Raw genomic sequence first — 25,872 nt, forward strand, 5'->3', positions numbered from 1 at the left:
ATTAATATTGATTATAACAGTATTATTTTCATAACAATTTTCAAAATGGTTAATTAATTAAAATAGTATTATTTTTGTGACAATTTTCAAATGGTTGAAACAAATCAAAAATAATCAAAAGCAAAAGCAATAATCAAATCATAATATAAGCATTAACTTTAAAATTATTTTCTAGAACAAAACTATAAAAATTGAAGGTAATTCTCATAAAATCATAAACGGGTCTTGGAATATGAATCCCAATGTTACCAGTTAGATTGTGCCTGGGCCAGTCTGACCCTTGCTGCTGGGCCAAAGGCGGCAGCTGTGGTGTATCGCCCCATAGACACCTTTAGCTTCCTGGTGGTTGCAGCTGGGCAGCTGAGCAAGTCCAGGCTTGTTAGGAACTCCGTTTACCTCAGGAAGAAGGCTTCAGGCGAAGGTGAAGACAAAGGAGATGGATTCTGCTGGAGGGTTTAATATCCAGAGCTTTATTCCATGGTCACACAGGTCTGAATCTTGGCAACAGCTCCAACAGAATCGCGACCGCACGGTCTGATTACCTTTTTAAGCTCCCGGGGGGAGGGGGAGGGGAGGGGACAGGTGAGCCACCAACCAGGTGGGAGGGGCAGGGTCTCAGGGGAGGATGACACCCAGACAGACCAATGACCTCTGGGCCTGAGGGGCATCCTTTGAAAGTGACAAACCACACGACGCCTTGCTGGAATGTTAAAACTGATTGACAGCCCAGCAGGGGGCGAGGGGGGAAGGGGGAAGGGGTTATTGGCACACCTGGGGAAGGGACCCGGAAGTTTAAAACACACCGCAACATCTCCCCCTAGTTTTGTTTAAAAAGAAGAGGACTGTGTTTGTGGTGCAGAATGCTTGCCAAACCATGGTTGGTAAATCGGTTCTTCCTCTACAGACGGGTCAGTGTTTTCCACTGAGGCCTCCAGGTCATCCATTGGAGCACTGAGGGCTTCCAAATGGTAGACTTCAGGAGGGGGGGATGAGCTTGAAATTAACTTGAGAACCATGCATTTGATTAGTCCAAAAACAATGCTAACAACTACAATAACTATAACTAAAATAAACAGCACTAAAAACACAGTTTTCAGAATAGATCCCAACCAGCCCGAGAGTCCCCAGCCTTTGAACAGTCCATTCAACTAGTCGTCAGTTTCTCTGTTGATGTCTGAGAGCCTTTGTCAAGGTAGTCCATATGTGGTTTGGGCTGCGGTAGGAGATCGCAGGTGGGATGATCACGAGTAGGACAAGAAGCAGGCTCGGTCTCATGGCATCTCAAGGCTACACACAAACAGTGGGATCTAAACTGCTACAAGAACTTGAAACAAACATATATTACAAACTATTCCTGATAGGAGGCTTAAATGGAATTTCCTCCAGAGAACGTGTGCGGCGTTTTCTTCTCCAGGCAGCGTGAGCAACCTGGGGTGCTTCTGTAGATTTCTCTGAGACTTTGGGAACATAGGGCTTTACCCATTTGGAAGGAACCCACCTTAAACCAGAGGGGGTGGACACACAGGCATATCCACGTCCCCAAGTGTATCGGATTGGGAAAGTCAGGTAGTGGGGAGGGGGGAAAGTAGTTTTTGTAAGGTTTTCAATTTTTTTTTTTTTCTTTTCCTTATAGTCTTTCCCTATTTTCCTGTAGTTTAGGTAATAAAGTGTTCTTTATGTTTAAGCTAAAGCCTGTTTTGCTTATTCCTGGTCACATCTCACAGCAGACACCAGGGTGAAGGCATTTTCATGGGGGGCACTGGCTCTGTGCCAGGCTCAAACCATGACACCAAGTAACCAATTTGTAAGGTCCCACCATTTTCCAAGTCTCAGGGTCCTTTACTAAAACTGGAGGTTTTTCTTTCATCAACCTGTGACTGCTCCCCCCAAAGTGGTGTAGGATGGGCGGGTTCCGGCTGTCAAAAGAACAACTCAGAAAATTGATTGTGAATAGTGCCCTGGATAACCGGATGTGGGGAGGTTCTACCTTCAGAACCTGTTGTTGCTGGTCCAGGACCCTTTTAATATCACGGTGAGTTCTTTCTACAATGGCTTGACCTGTAGGGAAGTAGGGGATGCTAGTTTTGTGCTCTACTCCCCATTGTTGCAGGAAGCTCCCAAATTCCTTGGATTTATAAACAGGCCCATTATCAGTTGTCAGCTCCTTGGGGATGCCCATGAAAGAAAAAGCCTGTAAGAGGTGCTTAATAGCATCGATAGATGATTCTCCTGTGTGGGCAGAAGCACAGACCGCTCCAGAAAAGGTATCTACACTAACGTGAACATATTTCTGCTGTCCAAAAGCCTGTATGTGTGTTACATCTGTTTGCCACAGTTCACAACTGTTCAGTCCCCTTGGGTTTGCTCCCGTATTCACTGTAGGGAGTGCATGTTGTTGGCAATTTGGGCAAGTGGCCACAATAGCTTTGGCCTGTTCTCAAGTGATGTTAAACTGACGAACCAGGCCAGGTGCATTTTGGTGGAAAAGCTGGTGGCTGATTTTTGCCTGTTCAAAAACATTTGGGAGAGTGGCCATCACTGCAGGTGCAGCAAGAGCATCTGCCCTTCTGTTGCCTTCAGCGATAAACCCTGGCAAGTCAGTGTGTGACCTGACATGCATCACATAAAATGGTTGCTCTCAGTGAGTGACTAACTTTACCAGTTTTGAGAGCAATTCGAAAAGTGCGATGTTAGACACTTCTTGCAGTATTGCTTGATCTGCTCTGGATACTACTCCTGCCACGTATGCAGAGTCTGTAATCAGATTAAATGGTTCTGAGAACCTTTCAAAAGCCCTAACAACCGCAGCCAATTCAGCAACCTGAGGTGAACCTTCCACCTCTACAACGTCTGTCTCCCACTGCTGGGTTTGAGGATCCTTCCAAGTCATAACAGACTTGTGGGACCTCCCGGACACATCTGTAAAGACAGTCAGAGCCCCCTTTAAAGGTCTCCTACTTAGAGCACTTCTCAATTTTAAAGTAAATTGAACATCTTGTTCAAACAATTTGCAAGCGGGCCGCGCCACCGAAATTTGTCCTGAGTAGGAATCCAGAGCAAACTGCAACACTTCATTTTCTTGAAACAATTGTTCCAGTATCCTCATAGTATTTTGACCTGATTTTAACTCAACTGGAATGTGAATGCACTTAAAATCACATCCTGCTAACTCCATGATTCGGGTCCTTGCTTTCCGGATCAGTTCTGCTATCAGCTCCTGAGGCTTTGTCAGTCTCTTGGACCTTTTGTGACTGAGGAAAACCCATTCTATGATCAAGAGAGAGTCCCTCTGGTCCCGGTCCTTTTTTGGTGTGTCCTTTGCCTTAGGTGTTTGTTTTTCTTCCCACTGGAAAATAATTCCATGGAGGTGTGGCAACTTTCCTAGGATGATAAATTTGAATGGCAGGTCAGGCCGGCATCGGTGGGCCTGTCTTGTGGACATTGCAATCTGAACCTTTTCTAGAGCTTTCCGTGCCTCTGGGGTAATAGACCTAGGAGCACCTGAGTCCTCTCCCCCTTTCAATAAATTGAAAAGAGGGGCAAGGTCTTTGTTAGTCAGACCGAGCCATGGTCTTACCCAATTCAAAGACCCACACAACTTGTGGACATCCGCAAGGGTCTTGATCCTTGGATTGATTTCTAGTTTTTGAGGAACAGTGGTCCTATTTCCAATTTCTAAGCCCAAATACTTCCAAGGTGGCATCTTTTGAATTTTCTTTTCCTGGAGCTTGAACCCTGCAACAATCAATGCATCGATCGTTAGGTCAAGCGCATGTGTGAGTAAATCATCATTGGGGCACACACAAGGATATCATCCATATAATGATAGATGATGGCCTTCTCTGTGGCTGCACGCACTGGGGAAAGCAGGGAAGAGACATACCACTGGCAGATAGCTGGCGATACCTTCAGGCCTTGAGGAAGAACGGTCCAATGGTACCTTTTCATAGGGGATTCCATGTTGATGGAAGGGACTGAGAATGCAAAACGCAGTGCATTGTCACGGTGCAAGGGGATTTGGAAAAAACAATCTTTAATATCAATAACAGCTAATTTCCAGTCTTGGGGAAGCATTGTTGGGGATGGCATACCAGGCTGGGGAGAACCCATATCTTCAATTACATTATTAATTTGTCGGATGTCGTGAAAAAGTCGCCATCTCTTTTTGTCAGCTTTTTGGATGACAAACACTGGAGAGTTCCATGGGGACATGGTCTCCACAATGTGGCCCTTTTTTAATTGCTCTTCCATTAGTTCCTCAAGCACCTTTATTTTTTGTTTACTGAGCGGACACTGTTTCACATCAACTGGTTTGTCTGTTTTCCACTTCAGTTGTTGGGTGGGGCACTGTTGTTCAATGACTGCTGCACAAAAATGCTGTGGAGAGTCTGGAATATCAATTGTGACACCCCACTGGGCCATTAAATCTCTCCCTAACAAGGGTTCCGAAAAATCTAACACAAATGGACAGATATTTGCCAATTGTCCGTTTGGTCCCTCGATTTGAATAATGCTTTTGGATTGTCTTGCTAATTGCAGACCTCCTACACCTTGAAGGTGACCAGCAACATTTTGCAAAGGCCAATGTGCTGGCCAGTCTTGTACTGGAATCACTGTGCAGTCTGCACCTGTGTCTACAAGCATCTCAATGCGTTTAGACTCCCCACCCCCACTGACATTGCACCACAATTTGGGTTTATCTGTCCCAATAACTTGGACCCGGGGCGACTGTGGGCCCTTGTTTTTCAGTACTTTCAGGTAAAGACGGTACAGGGATAGCTTGTGCAACAATTTGTCCCTTGGGAAGAAACAGGGGTGGGTGGAAACAGTGCAGGCCGAGAACAAATTGCTTGGGATCTGATGTTGTCATTCCTGGAGCAATCTCGATCTCTTGTGGTGTGTTTTTGTCCCCAGTGATGATGTACTTACAACGAATTTGGTTCCAAGTACCCTTCTGTTCAGGATTGATAGAGACAAAATGCCAGTCAGTGTCCTTCAGGTGGAGTGACTCTGTCAGCTGCAACCTGTAAGGCTCATTAACAGAAGACGTGGTTAACATAGGATCACCTAAATCATAACAAAGGTTATTTTGTTTCACTTTTAACAGTGGACTAGCAGACTTGGTCTTTGAAGCACCTGCTTCACTTACACAATTATTAATATTATCATGCGCTTGATTTGTTTTGCTACCCTTATTCCCTTGGCCTGCTCTTTTTGTGTCTGCATGCCGTGGAATGCAACCCCACCGTGGAGCTGAGAGAGCAGCCACGCCACATGGCAAGCTGAAACCGGGGCCTCTGGTGCCGCGTGTACCGAGAGCCCCCCTCCCCCGCACAGAGAGAGATCCCCTCCCCCGTAAAGAGAGAGAGAGAGCAGAGTCCCCCTCCCCCGCACAGAGAGCCGAGCATGCTGCGCTGCCGTGCTGGGGGGAAAGGCAGAGAGCACTCTCCCACCGGCGCGAATTCCAAAAGAGAGCAACACATGCGGCAGAAATAGAACACAATGGATTCCCTCTGTGGAGGCTGCGCAGCCAAAAATGCAAAGGCGAAAAAAGGAACAGAACTCACAGCAGAGTCTGGGTTTTTTTGAGCTTCTGCTCCACCGAGAGCAGAGATACTCACCCGAAATGGAAGCTGTAGCTGACTAGGGTCCAGGCAGGTCTCCTCACTGGAACAGGACCTCTCTATGGGCAAGAGAGGCTACCCTGTTCTTCCTCTGGAAAATCTGATCACCAAAATGGAGCTGGGCTTTCCAGAGGCGCCGAACAGCCCACGAAACTTCTTCTGGGAATATTCCCAAAGTCTCTAGCTGAGAGCGAAGCAACCAACGCTCTTTCAGCTGGGTGCACGGCTGCCAGAGCCTCTCCGAGGTAGTGAGAGTCCGTCTGGGGCTGCAGAGTTGCTTGGCCCATCCAGGGATGCCAAATATTGGAATAAGAATCCCAATATTACCAGGTAGATTGTGCCTGGACCAGTCTGACCCTTGCTGCTGGGCCAAAGGTGGCAGCTGTGGTGTATCGCCCCATAGACACCTTTAGCTTCCTGGTGGTTGCAGCTGGGCAGCTGAACAAGTCCAGGCTTGGTAGGAACTCCGTTTATCTCAGGAGGAAGGCTTCAGGCAATGGTGAAGACAAAGGAGATGGATTCTGCTGGAGGGTTTAATATCCAGAGCTTTATTCCATGGTCACACAGGTCTGAATCTTGGCAACAGCTCCAACAGAATCGCGACCGCACGGTCTGATTACCTTTTTAAGCTCCCAGGGGGAGGGGGAGGGAAGGGGCAGGGTCTCAGGGGAGGATGACACCCAGATAGGCCAATGACCTCTGGGCCTGAGGGGCATCCTTTGAAAGTGACGAACCACACGACGCCTTGCTGGACTGTCAAAATTGATTGACAGCCCAGCATGGGGCGAGGGGGGAAAGGGAAGAGGGGTTATTGGCACACCTGGGGAAGGGACCCAGAAGTTTAAAAGAGGCTATTACAACACACTGCTACAATGTTAGAAATAATTCATGCTATTAAATAATATATTTTATAAAGACTGTGAAATCCGAACGTGTCTCTGACCACACATGGGCCGAGAGCGGATGTCTCTTCAGATTCAGGCAGAGAGTAGATGTCTCTTCAGATTCTAAAGATTCCCGGACACGGCTAAGTTAATGATCGACACTTCAGCATAAGAATGGACACTACCAGGACAATGATCACTGGTATCTGGAGTCCTCGGAGGAAACCGCCTAAGAGCGATCATCATCCTGCAGATAACATCAATCAAGATAGCCAGGGACTGCCAGAGTTATACATGTGAATACATGGCTTCCCCAAAGTCAATCAACACTGACTATCCCCCTGGAGACGATCTTTGTCCAGCTCTGCACACGGAAAGAAAAAGCTATGAATGTGAAGAGTTACAAAAGAAATTGGGACTCCTTCACCTCAGGCACAATAAACTGTATAAAATCTCGTTGCTAGAAGTGGCTCTCGTGAACGCAGGGGATTTCAATGCGATAGAGGTCAGATCCTGGTTCACCCAGCGCTGACCCCAGGCTCAATGCTGTCTCTTTGGCTGTGGTGGTTTTGAGGACCGTATTTTGGTCGTGCAAAAAGATAAATCTTTTTGCATTTTTAATAATTTTGTTCACAATCGATCATTTATAACACCGGGCAGCCTGCAGATCTCCGTTTGCCAGAATTCCCACACTCCCCGGGGCTGTGACACTCCCCATGGTCGCTCCACAGTTCAGCCACAGTCCCAGTGTAGCAGGACACGTTTTCACAGTGGCCGGGGCCCGCCAGACCCTGCACGGCGTTACACAAAGGAGCAGCTGTGCTGCTGCTCTTCCCCCTTTGCCTCTCATATTCCAAATGTTTTAGCAGGCCCATAATTGCTGACCAAGGCTTCATAACACCCATGGCTGTGTCCTCACCATTAGAGGCTGCTGCAAATATATATTGTCCAGCTCCCTCCCAAAAGGGCAAATCTAAAACAGCCGCTTCTGATCCAGCTGATGGCTTTCACACCATATGAACAAAGCTTGTAGGGCTCATTCATCATAATCAATCCCTCTCCTTTTAAAGAAGAAAATCAGTACCTTCATTACAGAGTTTTCTGGTGCTGACATCCAAGCTCCCATGGTCTCCTAGGTGATTCCAGTCCACAAAAACAGGGCTAGAAACCTCACAGCACTTTCCAATGTCTACTTAGCAAAGTCTTGGTTTTTCACGGTGCTGGCTCTCCCGCCTGATTCCCAGGTTTACGCTGTATTTATTCTGGTTCCAGCACTGATTCCAGCTCTAGGCCACTCATAACCCAGTTCTACATTGATTCCCAGCTCTTACACTGCTTGTAACCTGGTTCTACACCGATTCCCAGCTTTACGCTGTAATATTCCTGGTTCTAAACACTGTACCGGCTCTTTGCCATGTGTCTCCTTTGCTCTGTGCCAGGTTATGGCAGAGTCCTGATCACTTTGGCGGTCACTACGTGTTAGGTCACGTATGGGGGGAGAGGAGACCACTCAGCCCTGATTTCATGTGGCAACAGAGGCAGTTTATTTCCCAAGCCCCCCTTATACAGCGCATTTGAAAGACCCGGTCTGGATGCTGTCATTCGTTTGAACTCCAGGCCCCTTCAGGTCCTGGCCACTGAGATGGCTGCAGCCTTGGGAGATGTTTAATTGGACAAGACCCTTTTCAATCATGGTCACACATGTGCAGGGGAATGTATACAGACGGAAACAGTCAGTGCAAGCAAGGTACCTGTGAAAAATTCCCCTCAGAGGTCACTGAAATCCTCCCTTCAGATGCTTTTGCATCTCCTGCTGGGTGAAGGTTGGGGCCTTGAGGAGTGAGGGTATCAGCCAGGACACGTTTCAGTGATCCTGCAGGCAGAGCAAACCCGAGGGCATGATCCAGCATGATCCCAAGGGTTTGCTGCCTCTGAGAGGCCCCCTCAGAGGGAGACTGAGGGTCACAGCCCACAGTGGCCCAGGAGAGCTCACAGGGTCTCCTTTTGGACTGCTATTGATAGGGCCACAAGAGAGTGGGCTTCAGTCACAAGGGTGTTTCATCCCAGCCACAGTTTGGCTTGGCACTTCCTCTGAAAGTGTGAGAAAGGAATGTTGTGCCATTCAGGCAACAGGAATATTTTCCAAGGCTGGCCATAAGGAAAACAGGAGCCTTTTTGCAGTTCCTGGGAGCAGACAGTATTTCTGATAAGTCTGGAAAGAGCAAAACCCAGGTGCTGTTTCCAAGGACAAGAGCTAACAAGCATTTCTCAGATCACACTGCAGCCTGGAAAGGAGGAGGGGGCAATGCACCACCACACTGGGATCTCAGGGGTGCCCATGGCCTGGGTGATGCTGGCCTGATGTCAGCCACCCACCAAAGCCACTCTGGCCCTGCCCCCGCAGCTGCACAGGGCAGAGAGAATTTAACCAAGAGTTCCTGGGTTGGGATAAGATGGGGAGAGATCCCTCATCAAACCCCAAAATGAGCATCACAGACCCAGCCTGGGCACAGGGAGAGAATTTATTACCAACCAAATCACAGCAACACAAGGAGGGGAAATAAATCTCTCCAGCATATTCCCCCCACCCATCAAAGATTACCAGGATGGGCGTAACCAAGGCTCTGCCCAACAGGGGTCACTGGGGATCATCCAGTGTGGATCCTCCCATAGGGGGTGGAGTTGGAGCAACTCAGAAAGCTCTTTCTGCGCTTGGGGCCCTCACAGGACTTCCCTTACCAGTGCCTCTGTTGGTGTTGGGTCAAGTGAGAGCTCCTGGAGAAATTCTTCCCACACTCAGGGGCCTCTCCCAGGTGTGGATGCACAGGTGGAGTTGCAGTTTACACCGTTCCTGCAGGTTGGGCAGCAGAAGGGCCTCTTCTCCTTGTGAATCTGCTCATGTATGAGGAGATGGGAGCTGGTCCGAAACCTCTTCCCACACTCAGGACACTCATAGGGCCTCTCCCTGCTGTGGATCTTTCGGTGATTGATGAGGTTGGAGCTCTGCCCAAAGCTCTTCCCATATTCACCACACTCTTAGGGCCATTCCCTCTGTGTGGATCATCTGGTGCTGGATGAGGTCTCAGCTCCAAAGCTCCCTCTCAAGCCCTTCCCACATTCCAAGCACTTGTTGAGCTTCTCCCCACCCTAAGGCTTCCCCACCAGTTCTGAGCTCTGTCTGGATCTCCCTCTGGCCGCCTTCCCGGCACATGGAAGTCTTTCCTCCTCACAGCTCCTGGGGCTGGGTTTGCAGCCCCTCCTTGTGTGGGATCTCCAGGGCTTTTCATCCCCATTGGATTCCTTTGATGTGGAGACTCTCAAAACGGCCTCTTCCATGAGGTTTTGCCATGGGGATTTCTCCTCCCTGGTCTCCCTCAGCAGTTCAGTGCCTGGGATAAGGAAAGAAAAGGAGAGGAAGGAATGAAGAAGGAAAAAAGGATAGAATGAGGAGAGGAAGGAGGATGGACAAGGAGAGGATGGGATTTGCCTCCATGCCAGAGGGAAGGAGATCCACCCAGTGCATCCCCATCAGGATAGAGAAGGGGATTGTCCTGCAGCTGAGAGCAATCCTGGGATGGGAGATAAAGCAGAGGAGTGGTGTCACAGACATTTTTCCATAGAAATCCTTTCTTTAGGATTTGTTCATCTTCTGAGAAGCTGAGGCCCCAGAGGAAGAATGAAAACAATTGTTATCGGCTGGTGTGGAATGTAACAGGTGCAGCGGTGATTGGGCTTCTGTGAGTGTTTGGATTTGCTGACCACTTACAGGAGAGTTTGTCCTTGCTTTCTGCTGGACACAGAACTTTGTTATTCATTCTTTTCTATGGTATTCTTAGCTTAGCAGCCTCTGCAACTTCTCTCCTTATTCGTTTTAGTATAGTCATAATGTATTATATATCATATATCAATAAATCCAGTCTTCTGATCATGAAACAAGATTCTTGTCCTTCTCTCACCCTGGAGACCTTCATCAGGTCATTGTAATATTTGGTGACCCCTCGTGTCAGAGAAAAAATTAATTTGATAGGACCAGAGCAGCAAATTGCTGCACTGGGTAAAATCCTGTATGTGTAGCATGTGATGGTTGCTTTGAAGTGACCACAGAAGTGGATTCAAGCCAGGAGCTGAAGAACTGAAGATCCTGATTTGGACAGAGTTCACAGCCAAGGCTGACCACAAACAGAACCTGAAAACCCTCCGGGAGATGTTTGGAAAGAGCAGCAGAACCGTGAAGTGAGCCAGAACATGCTGGACTCTTTCAAAAGGTACTGTTGGCTTTTCTATCCCAGAGTATTCAGCCCTTCCTGATGAACCAGCCCTCAGAAGTTTGTGGCTGTTCGTATGGCAGACACATGCTTTGGAGGAAGAGGTTCAGTTCTCTCCTTCAGAGGAGAAACTTATTGCCCTCTGGCAAGAATGGTGTAGAGAAGATGGTTTTTTTCTTCAGCAACAGATCTCTATGAGTTCTTTCGATGGGCAAAGCTCTTTGGGTTCTTTACTGATGTCCTATACGTTTTGGATGTTTTCGTGTGGGAGTGCATGGATTCCATTTTCCAATTCGTTTGGAGTCAGGGACGCATCTTCCCTCCTGTCTACCCAGCATTTAGAAAGCTCTTCCCAGTTTTGAAACGGAGAGAAGCTGTTTTTCCATAGATTTCTAACTGCTATGGGCAGGCCCCATTTCCACCGTCCCCAGCGGGAGAAGACCCGGTGGGGGATGAGTTGGAGCTTCCCAGCCCCCCTGCTTCGCGGCGGGGGGCGGGGGGGTGAAACTTCGCCGCGCAAAGAAGTTTTTTTTACTCTTTCTCCGGAGCCTGTGCAGATGGAACCTTCTCTTCTCCCCCCTTCTCCCCTGCAGGGGGCCTGGGAGTGGGTGGGCCTGCCACCGCCGGCCTCTCGGACCCCGCCCTGCTCAGAGATGGGGGTGGTACCAGTCCCCGAGGCCCCCCCGCCCCTGCCAGCGCCGCGGCCGCCTCCAAGACCCGCCTTGCCAGCGCGGCCGCCTCTCCGGGTGATCCTGTCTCCGCCTCTCCAGGCAGTCCCGCCCGTCGCTTCACCGGCTTCCCCGCCTGCGTCTGAGAATGCAGAAACAACACTTCCTGGGCCTGCTGAGTCGCCAGGCGACGACGACGCATCTCCAGCTTCTGGCTCAGCAGAGGAGGGATTCTCTCCAGCCCCTTCAGCCCCCCCGCTGCTTCCATCGGCCTCCTCACCGCCTCAAGCCGAGACAGTCCCTGTTCAGGATGGTGCTGGACACAGCGCCGAACCTGCGGGACCCTCGGAGCAGCCCGCAGCCGCTCCTACATCCAGCGTGATTCCCTCCCTGGTTCTGGCACCCCCCGCTGCTTCCACTGGCCGCCCCAGCAGTTCTGCCGCTATCAGAGACTCTGTCTTCCGTGTCGGTGTCAAACGGAGGAAACGGCTGTTTGTTTAGGCTCGGACCATCCCGGAGAGGTTGCCTCTGTAACAGCGGCCCTGGTGCCTGGTCTCTCCTTCCGTGGAGTGGGGGGTGCGCGACAGCTGGGGGCAGGGGCAGTTCGTCTGCCTGCCTTCAAGATCAGCATTCTCGGCGGGTTGGGGGGTGTTTTTTCGGGGATTGTCCCATGGAGGCTGCCATCTCTGCCGCCTCTCTTGCGCCCTAGTGGCGGGGGGCAGGTGCATCCCGAGAGCTCTGCCTTTGGTCCCCAGCCCGGAGGGGGTGGGGAGGAAGCCATGGGTCGGATGAGAGACAAACCTGATGCATTTGCATTGCAGGGGAAGAGGGCACAGATGGAGGAGGAGACCATAGCTAGTTTGCTGTGGAAAACAAACATCTCCAGACCCCAGATGGGATTTCTGGGGAAAGCTTCTATTTCCCTGCTGCTGGCATGCCTCAGTGGTTTTGGGGAAAGGAAGCGTGTCCCCACTCGTGCTGCCATTGTACTGGCAGCAGGGTGCAGGCCTGTGGGAATGCAGAGCCTGCCTCATGGGTTTGGCCTGGGCTGTTGGGCTCAGGAAGTTCCTGGGCCAGGGCCATCACTTGGCCTCCTGATGCCTTTGGGGGTTGTGATTTCTCCTACCGGTCCTGGCCCCCCTTTGTAAGCCAGTTTTGGGGTTCCTGGTCCATCATGGGCCAGGGCCCCCAGGGCCTTTCCTTCTCTGGCACTGCTCTGCTCAGCTGCTGCTCTTTTCTTTTTCGATCAAAAAAAAAAAATTAAATAAAAAAGATTGAAAATAGCGGGCAGCAGCTCTGAAGCACTGAAGCATTGAAGGGCCAGAAAAGGACATGCCAAAGTTGTTCAAATTGTTTGAAATTGTTTGAAATTGTTGTAAGACTGTCAATGGTTTTTGATAACTATTGATGGGACTCTTTTGCAGCAAGTCTGTTTTCAGGACCAAAAAGGATTCTCAGATATCCCAAGAGAAACAACTTCAGCTCATGGACTGTTCCTGAAACTCAGCTGCTTGGACTTGAATTTTCTTTGCATTGTTTTTTGCATTTTCTTAGATTGTAGAATTGTTTTAGTAATTTGTTAGTATTGTATATTTTACAGGTGAAGAAATTTCCTGTTCATTTCACATCAGCATTTTTCTTTTTAATTTATACAATTTAGAAAGGTGAGATGTCACAGACATTTTTCCATAGAAATCCTTTCTTTGGGATTTGTCCATCTTCTGGGAAGCTGAGGCCCCAGAAGAAGAATGTAAACAATTGTTATCGGCTGGTGTGGAATGTAACAGGTGCAGCGGTGATTGGGCTTCTGTGAGTGTTTGGATTTGCTGACCACTTACAGGAGAGTTTGTCCTTGCTTTCTGCTGGACACAGAACTTTGTTATTCACTCTTTTCTATGGTATTCTTAGGTTAGCAGCCTCTGCAACTTCTCTCCTTATTCGTTTTAGTATAGTCATAATGTATTATATATCATATATCAATAAATCCAGCCTTCTGATCATGAAACAAGATTCTTGTCCTTCTCTCACCCTGGAGATCTTCATCAGGTCGTTGTAATAGAGGGGGGGGAAAGGAGCAGTGAGTTTCTCCTCACCTGCCTCAGTGTCCCATGCCATCTTCCTTTTCCTCGCAGCCTCCTCCTTCTTCTCCATCTGGACAAAGTTTGGGATTGACAAATCTTGACTTGGGGGAAAAAGGGTTAGCCCCTTGTTCATCAAGTCCATCGCCAGAAGTCACCGCCTCATTCACTATTGGTGAGCCCAGACCCTGCTCATCTCCAGCCTCCCCCACCCCTCCAGGCTGCTGGGATCCCCCAGCTCTGGGATTGCTCCTCCCTGCTCTCTCACTCCCAACGAGCCCCAAAATGTCACACCCCTACTCCTGCTGGTACCAGGCAATCACCATGTGGGTCCTCCAAGACCCCTCCAAGGGGCATTTGCGGCTCAGCTGATGGGTTCTGTGAGATCCAAACATCCCCTCCCTTGCAAAAACCCCTCCTGGACATTCTCTGAGGGATGTGGGATGAGATCCCCCTCCCTGCTCACCTGCAGGATGTGGAGGGTGGATCGATGCCGCCGGGACCAGGGAGAGCTGTGGACTCAGTGGGTGGGTGAGGGATCTGCATGGTTCTCCTGCTGCTCTTCCTCTTCCTGTTACTGTTCCTGTTCTTCCTTTCCCTCCTCCTTTCCTCCCCCTCATCCTCTCTCTCTCCTCTTCCTCTTGCTCCCCCTCCCTGCCCACCCCAGACTCCCCCTTCCCCTCCACCTCTCTCCCACAGTCACAGCACCACCAGCTTTTGGGTGGAGGGAACTCCCCCTGAGCCCCCCAGGGATGGGCAGGGGGCTTGGGGACCCACCCAGTGTGGCTCCATTCCCCTCCAGAGACTCAGGGAATCACTCCAGGGATTGAGTGATGGAGACACAAAGGGATCCCCATGGAACATCCCTTTTTCTTTTCTGTGACATCCTCACCTTTCCCTCCCATCTCACATCATTCCCCCAACCCAAAGACCCGTCTCAACTCAATTTGGGGGGTCCCATCCCTCTCCCGCTCTCTCTGAATCTTCTTTTCCAGGCTCTTCCACCTTTTCCCCATCATCCCGTCAGCCCCAACCCTAGCCTCTGTGCTTGGTTTTGGGGGTTGCAGGCCCCTCCTGCTCAGTCTGGGGGGGTCAGATCCCCCCTTTCCCTCAATTATGGCAGCTCATGGATGCTTTTTCCTGGGCACAATCCCTGAGTTTTGGGACTTTTGGGGTGTAGCTTAGAAGTGTGACAGTTCTCTCTGGCTTTCCCCTCCCTGTTGTGGTCTCAGCTGCCCCTGACACCTTGGGGGCGCTGGGATTTTCTTCCTGGGGACAAGGATGTTCATCCCCTTCCAGGAGCCCAATGCCTGGCTGGTGTGGGATCTCAGGATCTGAGTCCTGGGATGCCGGGCCCCCGAGACCACCCTTGGGGGGCCCGGGAGTCCTGGAATGTTGCCAGAAGTGTCTGGTGGCAGGACTTTGACCCTACACGGGAGACGACACCTTTATGAAGATAAGAGGACTTCACCGGGGTGAATGGCGAAAAGATTAGCTAATTAGAGGGAGAGACACAGGGTTTAGGATTTATGTACAGGGGGGTTTAGAGGAGTAAGATGGAGGAATTGGGGTGTGTCCTGCCCTCCTTCTTCTTCCTCTTCTCCTCCATCTTCTTTGGCCACGGTGGCACCTTTGGATTGGTTATTACTGAGAGTACACCGAGTTATAAGAATAGATGGTATTGGGGAAAAATGATAAATTTTGTATACGTAACAATGGGTATAAAGATACGTGGCGGTCCGGGGGACGGCACAGTGTGCCCATGGCTGACTGCTGAACAGATCTCTGTTCGGCTGAAAGAACATCTTTTAGATAAACAATTAATAAACATAAAAACCGAAAGAAGAACTGAAGCCTCTTCTCGTCCTTCGATACGCGGGCTGCCCCAAGGCCACCCCGGGCCTTTCCAGGCCCCTCAAACAGCCGAGATAAACCGGACAGGCTGGGGCTCCAGGTCAGGGGGTCCTTGAGCAACTGCCCCAGAACCTCCCCCTGGGTCTCTCAGCAGAGCTGGAGCTGCTCAGCCTGGGGTCCCCAAAGCCTCAGCAAGCCCCAGGTCCCTCCCAGGAACCCTCAACTCCCTCAACTCCCTCCCCAGCACCCCCCACATCCCCTGCAAGTTCTCCCCATGGCACTGGCCATGGCCATGTCCCCACATGTCGTTGACCATGTTCCACCATGTCCTCACACAAGGCTGTCTCCCCACCATGTTTCCATCCCTCTCATTGTCCCCCACATCTCCATCCATGCCCATGTCCCCATTCCCATCCATGACCATATGTCCCCATGTTGCTCTCCATGTCTGTATCCTACCATGACCACATGCATATCTTAATTCAATGTCTTTATTTTTATTCCAATATCAAGATATTTTAAAAGGATGAAGAGAAATGAAAAGAAAATCAAGGCCAAAAGAAAAGGACTTCCGTGTCTATGCTGGCAGAGCACCTATGTGCTTGGTGGGAGGGAAGAACCTTTTTTGGTGGAGTTTCTACCCCACTGTCTCAAAAATCTTGGTCTTCTCTCCACTTTTTCACCATTTGTCTGCCAAAGACACCTTTGGGCAATAGGAAATCAAAATCGTGGCATCCCTGAAATTGGGAAAGACCTCCAAGACCATTCAGTATTCCTTGATGCCACCAGAAGATAGGATTGAATGCAAAAGATTTTATGGGGGTGAAAGTCAACAAATCCGCTCTCCCCAATGAATTCCCATTGTTGGTCTGCGTCCCAATGGATGTTCCTGCCCCTGTATACATCCATGTGCCCACGGGAAGCCAGGAAGATGTGGAGCCACCCAGCCAGGTGTCTTCCCAACACAGATCACCAGGACCATGGATCATCAGGGCTCTGCCCAATGAGGGTCACTGGGGATCATCCAATGTGGATCCTCCCATGGGGGATGGAGTTGGAGGAGCGCATGAAGCTCTTCTTGAACTTGGGGTATTCACAGGGCTTCCCTCAGTGGCGCCTCCGTTGGTGTTTGGTCAAGACTGAGCTCGTGGAGAAGCTCTTCCCACACTCAGGACATTTGTAGGGCCTTTCCCCTGTGTGGATGCGCCGGTGGATGGTGAGTTTGGAGTTTTGCTTGAAGCCCTTCCCACAGTCAGGGCAGCGGAACGGCCTCTCCTCGCTGTGACTCCGCTCATGTACGAGGAGATCGGAGCTCCTGTGAAACCTCTTCCCACACTCAGGACACTCGTAGGGCCTCTCCCCAGAGTGAACACTCTGCTGGTGTTTTCTCAGGTCAGAGTGCCACCCATAGCTCTTCCCACATTCCAAGCAGGTGTAGGGCCGTTCCCCTGTGTGGATTACCTGGTGCCGTATCAGGGCCCAGCTTTCTCTGAAGCTCTTCCCACATTCCCCACACTTGTAGGGCTTTTCCCCAGAGTGGATCTTCTGGTGTTCTGTCAGTTGGCACTTCATGCTGAAGCCCTTCCCACACACCCCACACTCAAAGGGCTTTTCCTCGGTGTGGATCCTCTCGTGTTTCTTCAGGCCAGAGCTCTGGCTGAAGCTCTTCCCACATTCACCACACTCATAGGGCTTTCCCCCAGTGTGGATCCTGTGGTGTTGCATCAGGTGGCTCTTCTGGCTGAAGCTCATCCCACATTCCCCACACTCATAAGGCCGATCCCCGCTGTGGATCATCTGGTGCTGCATCAGGCTCCCCCTCTGTCTGAAGCTCTTCCCACATTCCCCACACTCAAAGGGCTTTTCCCCAGTGTGGATCCTCTGGTGTTGCATCAGGATGGAGCTCTGGCTGAAGCTCTTCCCACACTCCTCACACTCATAGGGCCGTTCCCCAGTGTGGATCCTCTGGTGCCTCCTCAGGCTGGAGCTCCAGCTGAAACGCTTCCCACATTCCTCACACTCGTAGGGCTGCTCCCCAGTGTGGATCACCTGGTGCTCAGTCAGGTCTAAGCTCCGACTAAAACCCTTCCCACATTCCAAGCACTTGTGGGGCTTCTCCCTGCCATGAGGCTTCTCCCTGCCATGAGGCTTCTCCACCAGCTCTGAGCTCTGGCTGCATCTCCGGCCGCCTTCTTGGCTCAGGGAGGCTCCTTCCTCCCCACAGCTCCTGGGGCTGGGTTTGCAGCCCCTCCTTGTGCGGAATCTCCAGGGTTTTTCCTCATCCTCCATCCACGCCCGAGGAATGAAAAATCCTGGTATGGGTAAAAAAGAAAATGAGAGCATCTTGGACTGCGAGTTCCTCCTTGCCCAAATTTATTTCAGGAAGTCATTGGGCATGTTGTGCCTGTAAGAACTTCCAAAACACCAAGATTCAGCACAAAAATTCTCCCAACACCAAGACACAGATCAAAAACTCCCAAACCATAATGATTCACCAAAACTCCCGCCAAAATATAAAGATTCACACACCAAAATATCAAGGCAACAACATTTAGCTCAATAAAGCTCAGAAACACCAAGATACAGCACCGTGAAAAGCATGGATTCCCCTTCCCTAGTCACCTGCTGCATGGTAGGAGAGAATGCTACTGGGGCTAGGGGGCAAACATCAGATACAGGGAGAAATGGAACCTTGGTGCCTCCTGTTTCTGCTCCTCCTACACATCCAGTCTCCTTGCTCTTCCTCACACTCCTCTTCCTCCTACAACTCCTCCTTCTCCTGCACAATCCCACCTTTTCCTCCCACGTGCATCGTTTGACCATTTTGTTCCTCAACCCTGCTTCTCCTTCCCTTCTCCTCCTGCCCCAGGCCCGGCACCCACTGCCGGCTCCCTCTTCCCCCCAAACCCACAGCATCCCACGGCAGGGGCAGGGATGGAGCTGGGGCAGGTCGGGCTGGGGCAGCGCTGGGCTCTCGGCCGCTCCCGCCCGCACTCGGTCCCCACTGCAGCCGCTCCCGCCAGGACAGCGCGGGGGGGCCCGGCCTTGGCGCTGCCCCACTCCCACCTCCCCAAATTATCCCTCGAGGGGGGCGCTGGGGCCGAGGGGGGGGCGCAGGTGGGGAACGCTGGGAGCTGCGGGTCTGCCTGGCAACTACTGAGTCATCAGCGCCATGTGCTATGATTGGCTAAGCACTGCCTGAGGGTGGGGCTGCAGCAAGGGGGGACACCCTGCTCCAGGGGGGATGTCCCACAAATGGGAGACCCCCATGAAAGGAAGAAGAGGAAAGTGTCTTTACAAACAGATGCTGTGGATCTGCTCAGAGATAGAGCCAGGAACTTGTACGTAAGGAAGCGACAGGAGAAGCCATCATTTTCAGAAAACGTTATTAATTGATGACACAGACTGCTGCTCAGCCAAGGTCCTGCTAAATTCATGAACTTCGAGAAGAACAAAGACTTCACAGAGCCATGGATATCATTTGCTATACAAAACTGGGGAGCATGTAAAGGGAGTACATAGTAGGTGGATCGGAGAGTCTGTACCTCTCAAGTACTTCAGCCAATAGGGGAAGGGAAAGGATGATGTGCCCAGGGGGAATTAGGATGAAAAGGAGGCTGGGTCAACAATTGGAGAGACTCCGTGGGAAATGTCTTATGGCTCTCCCTATTTTGAGGAATGAAATTACTTCTACAGGACTCCTCTGTCTGCTTTGTGGACAGAAACCTCTGGTGATGTCAAGTTTTCCACACACCTTGGGACGCGTCTGGAATTCCTTCCACCATATGTAGCAGCGGGCAGTGAGTGCAGCTGAAGGTGCCTCACCCAGTTTGGGTGATCGGCTCCCTTGGGGGACAGCAGCACGTGGGATTGATAGGGTACCTGAGTGACCACGAGACAGAAGAGTGACACATCAGGGCGGGCTCTGAAGAGTGAGCAGGGAGAGAGCACTGAAAATCTCATCAGTGAGTGCACTGGGATCTTTGGGGAGTGAACATGGCAGGGCACCCATGCAGGGCAGAAAAGAGAAAGCCAGGAAGGGGTCCTGTGCCAAAGGGATGATGATCCCAAACTATCTCTGAAGGGTCTCTTCCGAGAAGCTGAGGGAGTTTGCACATTTCCCCAGAGGTAATTAAGGACTTGGACACCCAGAGAGGCAATAAGGGAAGCGGAGAAGGGATTTAGACAACAGGGGATGGATGGATGGATAGTGTTGGTGTGCTGGGAAGAGACTGGGTGAAGAGGAGTGTGCAGCAATACGGTTAAGGCAAGAAGCAGCAAGAGGAATCTAGGTGGTAAGAAAAAGAAAAGAGGAGGAAGAGAAAAATACTGAGGATTGGGATGTTTTTCAGCAGGGTCTTATCCACAACCTTTGTCAGCTGATCATTTGTATCCCTGGTTTCCAGGAGAGGAAAACAAGGAGGTCAGGGTTTCAGGCGGTTTCTCTGTGGGGGGCAGCGGCAGCACCGGGCGCAGAGCTGCGGCACCGGGAGCACGGGCTGGGGGCCTGTGGGGAGCTGCGGGGCCGGGCCGGGGCTGTGGGGCAGCCGGGGCTCAGCGCCGGGCGCTGCCTGACCCCACCAGCCCCGGGCAGGGCCGGCAGCGGCCCCCGGCCCCCAGGAGGCTGCGGGACGCCCCGGCCGCTGCCCGGCCCCGTGCAGCTGCCGGCCCTGCCCGCCGGGGGGCGCCTTTGGACACTGCGGCAGGACAGGGAGCGGCTCTGGGCTACGGGCTGGGGAGGGCACCCTGAGCACAGGGAGGAGGAGCAAGGAAAACCTGGGAAATGTCGATTATAAAGGACGGATCAAGATATTCTTTGGGTCGCTGGAAAACAAATGATTTTGCAGAAAGCTCAGCAGCTGTCAGAGGATGAGAACCCACAGGCACTGAGGGGGCTGCAGGAGGGGCACAAGAAGGCCCTGCAGCACTTGGGCACAAAGGCACAGCAGGTGAATGCAAGAAGGGAGCAGCAAAAGGCCAAGCTGAAGGCAAAGGCCAGGGCACAGTTCCTACAGCCCCTGAGGGATCAACCCCAGGGCCCAAGGGGGCCCCAGCACCCAGGGCACAGCTCGGCCACAAGCACCTGGCACAGGCATTGCCCTCCTCGGCAGGGGAGAGCCCACCCAAACAGCCCCTGGCAAGGAACCAGGGCTCCAGCTGCAGGGCACAAGGACACTGCAAGCACAGACAGCAGCACCCTCAGCACCAGCAAGTCCACCCCTTGATGGACATGGATTGCCAGGGCTGTCACAGCTCCCATCACACCAGGGACCCTCCACACTGCAGCCCTTGAGAACATTCAGGGTGGGTCTGCATTGAGAGGAGGCATTTCCTGATGGACACAGGGGCCTCTCAATCCACCCTGAATCTCAGACCTAATGGGCAAAACAGTAAAGGAATATTTTAATTTTTAAGGGAATGAGTGGGAAAGATGAGCAGGTATGATTTGTTCAACCACTATTAGAAGCTCTGGGAGATAGGTTTGAAAAGAATTAATTTTTTTTTTTCCTCCAGTGATTGTAATTAACTATGAAGGAATTTGAGATCTGGATTTTAATACTGTAAAAGGGGATACAGAGGCTAGTTCTGTTCTACCTTTGTGCCAAAACCTGACAAGGATTATGCTGAAGTGAACCCAGAAGTGTGGGAAGCCCCAGAAAAATACAGACAATTTGATATGGAGCCTCCCCAAATGACTTTGAAGCAACCAGGACAAGAAGTGTCTAAAATCAATACCCTGTTCCAAGAGAGGGAAGGAAGGGCTCACAGCCTGGTACTGAGTCCCTGTTAAAGGCAGGGTTTTGGAGCCAGGGATCTCTCCCTACAACACTCCTATCCTGCCAGTCAACAAACTGGATGGATGGACACAAGGAGGAATCACAGAATTTTCAAGTGTTAAAATGAAGATTAACTGAGGTGGCTGAGCTGGGCCTTCCAGACAGGGAAAAAGAATTTGCATTATAGGCAGATATTAAACAGGGCCATGGCAAAGGAATTCTTGTGTTAAAATGTTTAACACAGTGGCCAGAGAGTGGCCTCAATGTCTGCAGAATTGTGCAGCCACAGCTTCCATAGGAACTGAGGCCTGAAAACTGATGACAACAGTAAGATCTCCTACAGTTCAAGTCTGGCATCAAGATAAAACTTTGACAATCAAAAGAGCCTCTACATGGATGAGCAGGGCTCGGTTATTACAGTATGAAACTTCTCCAATGGCACAGGAGGATTTAGAACTGAGGACAGGGCAAGGGTTTAACCCAGCCTCCTGTTTGAACAGCCTGGAGAGGGGCTGGCAAGGAACCCAGGACTGCACTCAAGGGACACAGCTCCAGACCCAGGCTGGGACAGATTGATGATGGGACATTCCCTGGCCTGAGGGAGAAAATGTGTTTGTGGATGGCTCTGCAAGGGCAGCAGAAGGGAAAAGAGCTACAAGACAGGCTGTTATTAAGGAAGGGCAATCAGACACAGCGCAGGTCACCGCCCCATGCTCAGCTCAACCTGTGCAGCTCTGGGTGCTTGTGAGAGCCTGGCACTGAAATGCCCTGAGCAGGAAGGCTTCAATATCTTCTGCTGACACCATGGCACCTAACAGGGGGGCAAAAACAATTCTGACTGCTTCAGCAATCACTGCATCAATTATACAGGTATTTTAAAAAAGAATAATTTCAAATTTAATTTATAAAAATAAATTATTTCTCTAATTGTGCTTCTTTTCCCTTTGCTTTGGGGAAAGGAGTCTTGAATTATTTTTTATAGGATGTGACAGCATTCAATAGAGATGAGCTTAACATGTTAATAGACTGGGAAGAGCCCAACAGACACCCACAGAGATAACGAGCAGCAACAAAACATCAACATTGCCCAGCAGCAAACAGCAACCAACAGCTACCCCAGGCACTGCCCCCGGCAGAGCTGGAGACAACTGGGCTGGAAAAGGCTGGGAAGGAAATCCAGGAGTGTGGACTGAATTCACATCAGAGGGGAAGAAATCCGGGTCCAACAGGAAACCAAATACTAAGAACAACCCAACTTCTAAACAATGAATATTAAACCAATGGATTTATATTGTGTCAGACTGTAGAAAGTTCAGGATAAATCTAGTAAAACTCACATGTTATGGAATGATTTTTCTCTACACAGCCTGGCTATAGGCAGATGAAATTATTTCTGTTGCACATCCTGGCCAGAATCAAGTAATGCCTTGATTATCTAACACTAAAAATATTGTTGGAGAGTTTTTGTTCTTCCTCCAGATTCAGTGCTAAGATTACAACATCAGAATGTTTTTTTCTTAACAATCTTACTTTAATATTGTCAGTTACGTTTGGACCAGGGTTCTGAGAGACAATTTTTATTCTTCAGGGAAGTAGCAGAAATTTTTATTGCGGAGGGAGGTTTTTGTGTATGCGTATGCATAGCCCTTAGTGATGGCAAAATTTTGTTATGGGTTCTTCCATATTCACTTTAGGCTGCCTTTTAAAACCTAGAAGAGCATTAAAGGTGACCGTTTACCTTGTAAACAGTTAACAGAATATTGTTTAAAAAAAGCAGAAAAATAAAAGCAGTGGAGGGGAGGGAACACATGAGATACCAGATTGCTGCACTGGAACACAAGGTTCAGTTTAAGACTGCTGGGCAAAGTGTGGACAATGCACCTGGGTCTCTTGCCTAGGGCAGGAATTGGGCTGATTCCCTCTGCCCCTCACCCCAAGCTCTGCCTGCTGGCACTGATGGAATTTGCACAGCTCAAGGCAGAGCCCAGGGGGCTCTGACCCTGCAACAGAAACCGTGAAGCTGCAAAAGGAAACAGCAAAAGGAAAATGTTGTGAAAACTTCACTAAAATAAGTGGGGAGGAATCATCCATCTGCCCACTCCAATATGTGCTGTCACTGTCTATGTTATATAGGGTGTATCAGAGCACTGGGGATTTTTGCTGCCAAAAATTCAGGGAAATCGGTTGGGAATCCAAGGATTTGATGATTTAATTAGAGAAAAGTGGTCAATTGATGCAGCCCTGGCTCCTGAGGAAGGGCCCAAAAATGGGGAAAAGATGAACGGCCAGCAGAACAAATCCTGCAACACCATGGACCAGCTCCTGGGAACCCGAACCAATTCATATCAGGAGCCACAGAACCCATTTCTCATTTCAATGGCATCATTAGATTACAAGCTGCCCTTGCAATAATAACCAACCAGACAGCTCCAGCTCCTGACCTTTCTGCTGAGCAATGAACTGAAATGAGGAACACAACATTTCACCATGGGATGGGATCAGATCATCTGTTAGCAGAAAAAGGAGGAGTTTGTGGAAAATTAAATGACTCAAACTGCTGTTGGCAAGGAGATGACAATGGAAAAGTGGTGAAACAGAAAACAAAGGAAATAAGACAGCAGCTCAGGCACCTATCCAAACGTGGAAGGAATGGGAATGGGACACATTTTCGTGGCTCCCTGGCAGACCATGGGTTAAACAATAGCTGTTTCTCCTCTTATGTGTTACAGTAACTCTCATCTTTGTACCACGCGCGCCACACCTTGAGAGTGCAGCTCATTCAGTAGGTGAGCAAGGGGATTGTTATAGATGGGTAATATGACGATTGGCTCTTGGAATTAAGGGATGAATACTTTTTGTATGTTAAGAGAAACTTTGCTGATGTATGGTTACGTTATTTTTGTTTGTAATTTGGACAACCTCTGTTCTCCTCGTTGTCCCTATCCCCTCCTGTAACGTTGCCACTGGAGAGCCTCGGTTGTCAGGGTTGTCGGGGTCACATGGAGGGAGGGCAGCACATGCGCCCCTTGCATAGGGCAGGCAGAAATGGGGAACACCGCACCTCCAATCGAGCTGCATGAAGTTCTCCATCAATGACGGCAAGGAAGAGTTGACTGGCATTTGGGAGGTGCCAGGGTTGACTGATGAGACACCAGCGTAGAAAAGGTGGAGCAGCCATTTAGTGGATGAACATCTGGCAGATAGGCATGCTGGCAGCACTCTCCCTTTTACCTTATTCAGTCCTTTGTTTTGTTTGTTTCAGTTTAATAAAACTTTAAAATTTTAAAGTAAATGGTCATTTCTCACAGGTATGCAGGTGGCAGCCAGGCCTCCTGATCCAGAAATGCCCAGGAAATGACAGGGAATGAGGTAATTGAAAATAATACCTAAACGAAAGAGGACCCAGTTAGAAAAAACAAGTCAATGTGAGAATCTGCTTGGAGATGGGGCCAGTGACTTGTAGTAACGGGAGAAACCATCAGTGTCAGAAAATGTTACTAATTAACACAGACTGCTGCTCAGACTAAGTGCCGCTGAAATCCTGAGCCTCGAGAAGAAAAAAGACTTAACAGAGCCACGAATATCGGATGTTATATGGGGGGGAGGGTTTCCATCGTAAGGGAGACATGCAGTTCGCGCATCAGGAAGTCTGAACCTTCCAAGTACCTCAGCCAGTGGGCAAAGGGAGAGGGAGATGAGGATGGGGAAATATAAAGGAGCCTGCATTTAAGAGACACCTGAAGGAAATTGCCCAAGGCCTCTCCCTCTGCTCAGCAATAAAGTCACTTTTACAGGACTCCTCTGTCTCCTCTGGGCACAAAAACCTCCGGCCACGGCAATTTCCCCGCACAGCCCCGGGCACGGGGCAGCCCCCTCTGTCCCAGCCACAGCAACCGGGCCGAGCCAGCGCTGCTCCGGCAGCGGCTCCTGCCGAGGCAGCGGCCGCAAGGAGACCGCGGGCAGCCGCTCCCGCAGCGCCCTCACGCCAGCGGCAACACGGGCCGGACACGGCACAACGAACCCGCCAGAGCCCCCTGCCGCCCCCGAGGCCCGCAGCCAGCCCCGAGCCCCCGCACAACCCAGCGCGGCTCCCACCTGCGCTGCGGCCGCCTCCGAGCTCCGCCGCCGCCTCACCGCGCTCCGGCCGCTGCCGCCGCTCCCGGCCCGCACACACGCACCGACAAGGGCAACGCTGCCGAGCCGCGACCGCTCTCAGCCCGCCACCGGAGCCCTGCTCCGCCCCGCTCCCACCAATCAGCGCGCCACAACCACGACTGACGGCACCATCGCCCAATCGCAGCCAGGGCCGGGCTCTGCACACGGCACAGCCCCTCCCCGCGCCCTCAGGGCCCCCCCCGGGCTGCGTGAGGGCAGAGCCGGAGCTGAGGAACAGCCCTGGAACGGGCCCGGGCCCGAGGGAATTGAGCTGAAAAGAGAAATAAACTTCTCCGCAGCTCCCGCCACGGCTTTCTCGACACTGCGGCTCCGGTGGCTCCGGATCAGCGGGAAGCCCTGGAGCCTCACTTCTCCTACCCCTAATTGGTGGCAGCAGTGCATCACTTTGATTTCCCTCAAAAAGGGAAAACTGCTCAAAACCTTTGTGGATAAGTGGGGGAGGGGAGAGATTTCTGACAGAGAACTTCAAAAACTCAGAGCAGGATTATGAGAAGTAAGTGAAGACCCTTAAATCCAGCTTTCCCCCACGCCTCCCTCCTTCCAGCT

General features: G+C 50.8%; 1 protein-coding gene and 1 pseudogene across 7 annotated transcripts; both read right to left on the minus strand.

The window, feature by feature from the left end:
* LOC141725842 (class I histocompatibility antigen, F10 alpha chain-like) overlaps positions 1–25,872 on the minus strand; it is a 259,037-nt pseudogene that overhangs the window by 5,806 nt on the left and 227,359 nt on the right.
* LOC141725832 (uncharacterized) lies at positions 1,565–25,406 on the minus strand. 7 transcript variants are annotated; one of them, XM_074529957.1, is made up of 6 exons: positions 25,246–25,406; positions 13,986–17,685; positions 13,535–13,592; positions 5,622–9,897; positions 4,930–5,024; positions 1,565–3,974 (listed from the first exon to the last, which is right to left on the minus strand). In XM_074529957.1, exon 2 carries the CDS (start codon positions 17,660–17,662, stop codon positions 16,481–16,483), a length of 1,182 nt encoding a protein of 393 aa, XP_074386058.1. In that variant the 5' UTR covers positions 17,663–17,685; positions 25,246–25,406; the 3' UTR covers positions 1,565–3,974; positions 4,930–5,024; positions 5,622–9,897; positions 13,535–13,592; positions 13,986–16,480. The 7 variants fall into 7 exon arrangements, with proteins under 7 accessions (XP_074386058.1, XP_074386057.1, XP_074386056.1 ...); XM_074529956.1 differs by having other exon boundaries at positions 4,930–5,032; XM_074529955.1 differs by having other exon boundaries at positions 1,565–5,024.

Source organism: Zonotrichia albicollis, chromosome 31 (genome assembly GCF_047830755.1).
Source record: "Zonotrichia albicollis isolate bZonAlb1 chromosome 31, bZonAlb1.hap1, whole genome shotgun sequence".
In the NCBI taxonomy this organism is placed as follows: Eukaryota; Metazoa; Chordata; class Aves; order Passeriformes; family Passerellidae; genus Zonotrichia; species Zonotrichia albicollis.